The sequence below is a fragment of the Gobio gobio genome (genome assembly GCF_949357685.1).
Source record: "Gobio gobio genome assembly, chromosome: 21".
Lineage (NCBI taxonomy): Eukaryota > Metazoa > Chordata > Actinopteri > Cypriniformes > Gobionidae > Gobio > Gobio gobio.
This window is the reverse complement of record NC_137117.1, coordinates 4,436,740-4,446,051: the sequence shown is the minus strand read 5'-3', so window position 1 is coordinate 4,446,051 and position 9,312 is coordinate 4,436,740. Positions and strand designations below refer to the sequence as shown.

The following is a 9,312-nucleotide window of genomic DNA, read 5'->3' as shown; positions in this document are numbered from 1 at the left end:
CTACTCTTCTGCTACTCTTCTGTTACTCTTCTGCTACTCTTCTGCTACTCTTCTGCTACTCTACTCTTCTGCTACTCTTCTGCTACTCTTCTGCTACTCTACTCTTCTGCTACTCTTCAGTTACTCTTCTGCTACTCTTCTGTTACTCTTCTGCTACTCTTCTGTTACTCTTCTGTTACTCTTCTGCTACTCTACTCTTCTGTTACTCTACTCTTCTGTTACTCTTCTGCTACTCTACTCTTCTGCTTCTCTACTCTTCTGCTACTCTACTCTTCTGCTACTCTTCTGCTACTTCTCTGCTACTCTTCTGCTACTCTACTCTTCTGCTACTCTACTCTTCTGCTACTCTTCTGCTACTCTACTCTTCTGCTTCTCTACTCTTCTGCTACTCTTCTGCTACTCTACTCTTCTGCTACTCTTCTGCTACTCTACTCTTCTGCTCCTCTTCTGCTACTCTACTCTTCTGCTACTTCTCTGCTACTCTTCTGCTACTCTACTCTTCTGCTACTCTACTCTTCTGCTCCTCTTCTGCTACTCTACTCTTCTGCTACTCTACTCTTCTGCTCCTCTTCTGCTACTCTACTCTTCTGCTTCTCTACTCTTCTGCTACTCTTCTGCTTCTCTAGTCTTCTGTTACTCTTCTGCTACTCTACTCTTCTGCTCCTCTTCTGCTACTCTACTCTTCTGCTTCTCTACTCTTCTGTTACTCTTCTGCTACTCTACTCTTCTGCTCCTCTTCTGCTACTCTACTCTTCTGCTTCTCTACTGTTCTGCTACTCTACTGCTACTCTACTCTTCTGCTTCTCTACTCTTCTGTTACTCTTCTGCTACTCTACTCTTCTGCTTCTCTACTCTTCTGCTACTCTACTGCTACTCTACTCTTCTGCTTCTCTACTCTTCTGCTACTCTTCTGCTACTCTACTCTTCTGCTTCTCTACTCTTCTGCTACTCTTCTGCTACTCTACTCTTCTGCTCCTCTTCTGCTACTCTACTCTTCTGCTTCTCTACTCTTCTGCTACTCTACTCTTCTGCTTCTCTACTCTTCTGCTACTCTACTCTTCTGCTTCTCTACTCTTCTGTTACTCTTCTGCTTCTCTACTCTTCTGCTCCTCTTCTGCTTCTCTACTCTTCTGCTACTCTTCTGCTACTCTACTCTTCTGCTTCTCTACTCTTCTGCTACTCTTCTGCTACTCTACTCTTCTGCTTCTCTACTCTTCTGCTACTCTTCTGCTACTCTACTCTTCTGCTCCTCTTCTGCTACTCTACTCTTCTGCTTCTCTACTGTTCTGCTACTCTACTCTTCTGCTCCTCTTCTGCTTCTCTACTCTTCTGCTACTCTTCTGCTTCTCTACTCTTCTGCTTCTCTACTCTTCTGCTACTCTTCTGCTACTCTACTCTTCTGCTTCTCTACTCTTCTGCTACTCTTCTGCTACTCTACTCTTCTGCTTCTCTACTCTTCTGCTACTCTACTCTTCTGTTACTCTTCTGCTTCTCTACTCTTCTGCTACTCTACTCTTCTACTCTTCTGCTACTCTACTCTTCTGCTACTCTACTCTTCTGCTTCTCTACTCTTCTGCTTCTCTACTCTTCTGCTTCTCTACTCTTCTGCTACTCTACTCTTCTACTCTTCTGCTACTCTACTCTTCTGCTCCTCTTCTGCTACTCTACTCTTCTGCTTCTCTACTCTTCTGCTACTCTTCTGCTACTCTACTCTTCTGCTTCTCTACTCTTCTGTTACTCTTCTGCTTCTCTACTCTTCTGCTACTCTTCTGCTACTCTACTCTTTTGCTTCTCTACTCTTCTGCTACTCTACTCTTCTGTTACTCTTCTGCTTCTCTACTCTTCTGCTACTCTACTCTTCTGCTACTCTTCTGCTACTCTACTCTTCTGTTACTCTTCTGCTACTCTACTCTTCTGTTACTCTTCTGCTACTCTACTCTTCTGCTACTCTACTCTTCTACTCTTCTGCTACTCTACTCTTCTGTTACTCTTCTGCTACTCTACTCTTCTGTTACTCTTCTGCTACTCTACTCTTCTGCTACTCTACTCTTCTGCTACTCTACTCTTCTACTCTTCTGCTACTCTACTCTTCTGTTACTCTTCTGCTACTCTTCTGCTACTCTACTCTTCTGCTACTCTACTCTTCTGCTACTCTTCTGCTACTCTTCTGCTACTCTTCTGCTACTCTTCTGCTACTCTACTCTTCTGCTACTCTTCTGCTACTCTTCTGCTACTCTACTCTTCTGCTACTCTTCTGCTACTCTACTCTTCTGCTTCTCTTCTGCTACTCTTCTGCTACTCTACTCTTCTGCTACTCTTCTGCTACGCTACTCTTCTGCTACTCTTCTGCTACTCTTCTCTGTCCCTGGACGAACGGCAGCCCTTGAGAAGCGCTGGATTCTGCTCTTACTCATGACCCTCGAGTGTCCGTCCTTCAGCTGGAGTGACCCTTCTGGTTAACATATTACATATTAATTAACTATTTACACACGAGGAACGTCACAAGTTAAAATGATGAACTATATTTGAAACTACACTAAAGCAGATATGAGGAGTTGAGTAATAATCATGTATTCCTCATCCGCTGCAGTTCAGCCTCTCCTCAATGTTTACATGTTTATTTTAGTTTTGAGGTTTAAAGGTCTCAATTTGATTCATTCAAGCTTGTCGGAATGAACCGCTTCTCTCTCTCCCACACACACACACACACACACACACACACACACACACACACACACACACACACACACACACACACACACACACACACACACACACACACACACACACACACACACACACACACACACACACAGATATAAATGAGCGCGCGGGTCTCGCTCGTCAGTGTGGCGCGGGCTCGCGCGCAGACACGCTCATGTTCTTCAGTCCGACGACGAGTCCGAGTTCCGCGAGCAACAAACTACAACACCGGAGAAGTGTGTGTGTGATGGGATCCGCGGCAGTGAACTTCCAGTGAGTCTCTTTCTCGTGTGTGTGTGTGTGTGTGTGTGTGTGTGTGTGTGTTTACTCTGCCTTTACGTGTGTGTGTGTATATTTGTTTGTGTCAGAGTTTAACTCGCGCACTTCAGTTTCTCTCTTCTGTTCCACTCCTATAAATAACACTGTGTGTGTGTGTGTGTGTGTGTGTGTGTGTGTGTGTGTGTGTGTGTCGGATTCTCCTGCTCACGCTGGTAACTCTGGAGCAGAAATACCCGTGTATAAATAGGCTCTGCTCTGATGCTCCGGATCTCCGGTGATTTGCTGCCGTTACCGGAGGCGCGTCTCCGCGCGAGTTGATTCACCGGTGAGACGCGTGCACGCGCTTCAGTACATTATTATGACTGTGTTGATAAAACATTACAGAGAGTTATGACTGACCTTAATATGAGCTGTTGTTATGATTGACATTCTGCTGAATATCTGTCAAACTCTGTGTGTCCTTAGGTGTGTGTGTGTGTGTGTGTGTGTGTGTGTGTGTGATGAGCTCATCATGGGTGAAGCATTCACACACACTCAGCTCTGCGGGAAACATCTGCGTCTGCTGCTCTTCATCCTCCTGCCGTGTGTGTGCGGCCTGATCTGTGTGTGTGTGCTGCTGCTGACGCTCACAGGTAACACACTCTCTCTCTCTCTCTCACACACACACACACACACACACACACACACACACTCACTCACTCACTCAGATCAGAATATTTGTCCAGCTCCATCTGGCCGTCACGGGAGAGTCTAGTTGACACTTCAGGGATGAGTTGAGCTCGTGTCTAGGAGCAGGTCCTCCATCTGATCTGGATCCGGCCCCACACACACACACACACACACACACACACCACACACACACACACACACACACACACACACACACACACACACACACACACACACACACACACACACACACACACACACACACACACACACACACACACACACACACACACACCCCTGCTGTCTCTGTACAGGCTTGTGTGTGTGTTTGTGTGTGATGCTCAGATCTGTTATGTCATGTGTCGTGTGTGTCTGTGGTTCTCAGGCTGTTTGTGTCTAATTCTGTCTCCTGCCAAATGAGTCACAGATTCACTGTCACAGAACGAGCCTCTGAGCGCCTGCGTCGTGTGTGTGACGTCCAGTGTATCCTGACCTGTTGAACACACACCGCGAGCCGGACACACACCGCGAGCCGGACACACACCGCGACAACGCAATACTGTGTGTGTGTACGCGTGTGTGTGTGTGTGTGTGTGTGTGTGTGTGAGAGAGAGTGTGTGAATGAGTTTGTGTGTCAAGTCAAGTCAAGTCAACTTTATTTATATAGCGCTTTTAACAATGTAGATTGTCTCAAAGCAGCTTTACAGTGTTAAACAGGAAAATAATGCAGCATAATTTTATTCAGCTGTATAGCCATTCTGGAAAAATTTCAAGTATCATACAGTGACAGTGTGGGCTTTAGATCAATAATTTGATCAGTAATTTAGTTTATTATTTAGATGTATTTCGATGTTTAGTTGAATATTTAGTGTCCCCAACTGAGCACGCCAAGCCAGAGGCAACAGTGGCAAGGAAACCAAAACCCCATCAGGAGCAGAATCTAGAAAAATAAACCTTGGAGAAACCAGGCTCAGTCGGGGGGGCAGTTCTCCTCTGGCCAATTAACAAACAGCGTATGATTATTATTATTCTGGCAGTTTTACAGCTCAGAGGTCATAATAGATCAGAATATTCGAGGGACCGGGGGCAACACGCTGGAGACGGGTTTATTGAGGATGACATATCGATTTAAGTATTATTTAATTGTAATATTCGAACAATCTGAGTCATCACGCCGGAGACGGGTTTATTGAGATGCCGTGTCGATGAGGCAGTTGCAGGGGCGTCTAATCACGGTCTCTCAGACACTTCAGGGTCCTGTGTTGGTCTTCTCTGGGCGCAGGTCCACCATCTGATCCGGATACGGCCCGGATCCGGCTGACTGCAGTAAACCTCGGGATAAAACAAAGAGACTATCATTAGTGTAGATGCCGTTCTTCTGATGATGTCACGAGTACATCAGGTGTTATGGGAAGTGTTCCCGGTTCCGGCTGACCTAGTTAATGCAGCCTAACAATCATTTCATTGACAAAGTGTTTTATGTGTATGCCACAGTAAAGAGATGTGTGTGCGCGTGCGTTTGTGTGTGTGTGAATGTGTGTGTGTGAATGAGTTTGTGTGTGAGTGTGTTTGTGTGTGTGTGTGTGTGTGTGTGTGTGTGTGTGTGTGTGTGTGTGAATTAGTGTGTGTGTGCGCGCGTGCGTTTGTGAGTGTGTGAATGAGTGTGAGCGTGCACGTTTGTGAGTGTGTGTGGCCAGTTCTCCACTGGTCCTTCATGACCCTGTGGCCGGTTCTCCACTGGTCCTCCATGACCCTGTGGCCGGTTCTCCACTGGTCCTTCTTGACCCTGTGGCCGGTTCTCCCACTGGTCCTCCATGACCCTGTGGCCGGTTCTCCACTGGTCCCTCCATGACCCTGTGGCCGGTTCTCCACTGGTCCTCCATGACCCTGTGGCCGGTTCTCCACTGGTCCTCCATGACCCTGTGGCCGGGTTCTCCACTGGTCCTCCATGACCCTGTGGCCGGTTCTCCACTGGTCCTCCATGACCCTGTGGCCGGTTCTCCACTGGTCCTCCATGACCCTGTGGCCGGGTTCTCCACTGGTCCTCCATGACCCTGTGGCCGGTTCTCCACTGGTCCTTCATGACCCTGTGGCCGGTTCTCCACTGGTCCTCCATGAGCCTGTGGCCGGTTCTCCACTGGTCCTCCATGACCCTGTGGCCGGTTCTCCACTGGTCCTTCATGACCCTGTGGCCGGTTCTCCACTGGTCCTCCATGAGCCTGTGGCCGGTTCTCCACTGGTCCTTCATGACCCTGTGGCCGGTTCTCCACTGGTCCTCCATGAGCCTGTGGCCGGTTCTCCACTGGTCCTTCATGACCCTGTGGCCGGTTCTCCACTGGTCCTTCATGACCCTGTGGCCGGTTCTCCACTGGTCCTCCATGAGCCTGTGGCCGGTTCTCCACTGGTCCTCCATGAGCCTGTGGCCGGTTCTCCACTGGTCCTCCATGACCCTGTGGCCGGTTCTCCACTGGTCCTGTGGCCGGTTCTCCACTGGTCCTTCATGACCCTGTGGCCGGTTCTCCACTGGTCCTCCATGACCCTGTGGCCGGTTCTCCACTGGTCCTGTGGCCGGTTCTCCACTGGTCCTGTGGCCGGTTCTCCACTGGTCCTTCATGACCCTGTGGCCGGTTCTCCACTGGTCCTCCATGACCCTGTGGCCGGTTCTCCACTGGTCCTCCATGACCCTGTGGCCGGTTCTCCACTGGTCCTCCATGAGCCTGTGGCCGGTTCTCCACTGGTCCTCCATGACCCTGTGGCCGGTTCTCCACTGGTCCTGTGGCCGGTTCTCCACTGGTCCTTCATGACCCTGTGGCCGGTTCTCCACTGGTCCTCCATGACCCTGTGGCCGGTTCTCCACTGGTCCTCCATGAGCCTGTGGCCGGTTCTCCACTGGTCCTTCATGACCCTGTGGCCGGTTCTCCACTGGTCCTTCATGACCCTGTGGCCGGTTCTCCACTGGTCCTCCATGACCCTGTGGCCGGTTCTCCACTGGTCCTCCATGACCCTGTGGCCGGTTCTCCACTGGTCCTTCATGACCCTGTGGCCGGTTCTCCACTAGTCCTTCATGACCCTGTGGCCGGTTCTCCACTAGTCCTTCATGACCCTGTGGCCGGTTCTCCACTGGTCCTTCATGACCCTGTGGCCGGTTCTCCACTGGTCCTTCATGACCCTGTGGCCGGTTCTCCACTGGTCCTTCATGACCCTGTGGCCGGTTCTCCACTGGTCCTTCATGACCCTGTGGCCGGTTCTCCACTGGTCCTCCATGACCCTGTGGCCGGTTCTCCACTGGTTCTCCACTTTTGATAGAGACTGACCACTGCAGACCGGGAACACCCCACAAGAGCTGCAGTTTTGGAGATGCTCTGACCCAGTCTCAAGCCGTCACAATCTGGCCCTTGTCAAACTCACTCAAATCCTTACGCTTGCCCATTTTTCCTGCTTCTAACACATCAACTCTGAGGACTAAATGTTCACTTGCTGCCTAATATATCCCACCCACTAACAGAGATCATCAGCGTTATTCACCGGTCATAATGTAATCTGTGTGTGTGCGCCTCATAAATGCACAAAGCATTTGTGGTCTCATCCGCTGAAGGTCAAAAGGTCAGTCTGGACACACACACACACACACACACTCCGCCTCCGTCCTCTCTCTGCTCCTTGTTTATTGGCTGGAGTGTCTCTGGTGGGACGTGATCAGAGCGGAGACACTCGTCCTGTCCGGACGTCCTGAGTCTGTTTCTGCACCGTCACTCTCTCTCTCTTTCTCTCTCTCTCTCTTTCTCTCTCTCTCTCTCTCTCTCTCTCTCTCTCTCTCTCTCTCTCTCTCTCTCTCTCTCTCTCTCTCTCTCTCTCTCTCTCTCTCTCTCTCTCTCTCTCTCTCTCTCTCTCTCTCTCTCTCTCTCTCTCTCTCTCTCTCTCTCTCTCTCTCTCTCTCTCTCTCTCTCTCTCTCAGAGTGATGTTTCTCTGCTGCAGGTTCAGGGTCAGTGGTGACCGCCTCTCATGTGTGACCGATCCCTTTAATGATCCACAGAGATTCTCACGCTTTCCTGCTGGGAAATCTTTCCAAACGAGGGTCGGTTTCTTCACGCTGGGCAGGAAAACAATACGGCCTGCGTTGCGAAAGATTAGGATTTGCTTATTATGGTGTGTTTGCTTTGGCAGAAATGTGAGGCAGCGTTATGGAAAGGCTCTACATCATATGAACCCTGGACAAACCAGCCCTTCTGCCATCACACACTCACAGACAGACAAACACTCACACTCACTCACACTCACACTCACACTCACACTCACACACACAGGCAAACACTCACACACACTCACACTCACAGGCAAACACTCACACACACTCACACTCACAGGCAAACACTCACTCACACTCACACACACTCACACTCACAGGCAAACACTCACTCACACTCACACACACTCACACTCACAGGCAAACACTCACACACACTCACACTCACAGACAAACACTCACTCACACTCACACTCACACACACAGACAGACAAACACTCACTCACTCACTCACTCACTCACTCACACACACTCACAGACAAACACACTCACAGACGCAAACACTCACTCACACTCACTCAGACTCACACACACTCACACTCACACACACTCACACTAACACTCGCACTCACAGACAAACACTCACTCACACACACTCACAGACAAACACACTCACAGACAAACACTCACTCACACACACTCACACTCACTCACACTCACACTCACAGACAAACACTCACTCACAGACAAACACTCACTCACACACACTCACACTCACAGACAAACACTCACTCACACTCACAGACAAACACTCACTCACACTCACAGACAAACACTCACTCACACTCACAGACAAACACTCACTCACACTCACAGACAAACACTCACTCACACACACTCACACTCACAGACAAACACTCACTCACACTCACAGACAAACACTCACTCACACTCTCACACACAGACAGACAAACACTCACTCACACACACTCACACTCACAGACAAACACTCACTCACACTCACAGACAAACACTCACTCACACACTCACACTCACTCACACTCACAGACAAACACTCACTCACTCACACTCACAGACAAACACTCACTCACACTCACAGGCAAACACTCACTCACACTCATTCACTCACTCACTCACTCACACTCACACTCACACACACAGACAGACAAACACTCACTCACACTCACAGACAAACACTCACTCACTCACACTCACAGACAAACACTCACTCACACTCACAGGCAAACACTCACTCACACTCATTCACTCACTCACTCACTCACACTCACAGTCACACTCACACTCACACACACAGACAGACAAACACTCACTCACACTCACAGACAAACACTCACTCACTCACTCACTCACACACTCACACTCACACTCACACTCACTCACACTCACACTCACAGTCACACTCACACTCACACAGACAGACAGACAAACACTCACTCACACTCACAGACAAACACTCACTCACTCACTCACTCACACACTCACACTCACACTCACTCACACTCAGTCACACTCACACTCACTCACACTCACAGACAAACACACACACTCACAGGCAAATACTCACTCACACACACTCACACTCACACTCACACAC

At 49.4% G+C, this 9,312-nt stretch overlaps 1 protein-coding gene across 5 annotated transcripts in view; it reads left to right on the top strand.

Annotated features, from left to right (window-relative positions):
- Positions 1-2,798: 2,798 nt before the first annotated feature.
- corin (corin, serine peptidase) overlaps positions 2,799-9,312 on the top strand; it is a 53,276-nt gene continuing 46,762 nt past the window's right edge. Inside the window, exons 1-3 of one of the 5 annotated variants that reach the window (XM_079802647.1) lie at positions 2,799-2,976; positions 3,210-3,307; positions 3,448-3,614. In XM_079802647.1, coding sequence (XP_079658773.1) covers positions 3,494-3,614 — 121 coding nt within the window. In that variant the 5' untranslated portion in view covers positions 2,799-2,976; positions 3,210-3,307; positions 3,448-3,493. Of the gene's footprint in view, positions 2,977-3,206; positions 3,311-3,447; positions 3,615-9,312 lie in introns of those variants that run through there. The other 4 variants (XM_079802643.1, XM_079802644.1, XM_079802645.1 and 1 more) reach the window with 4 other exon arrangements.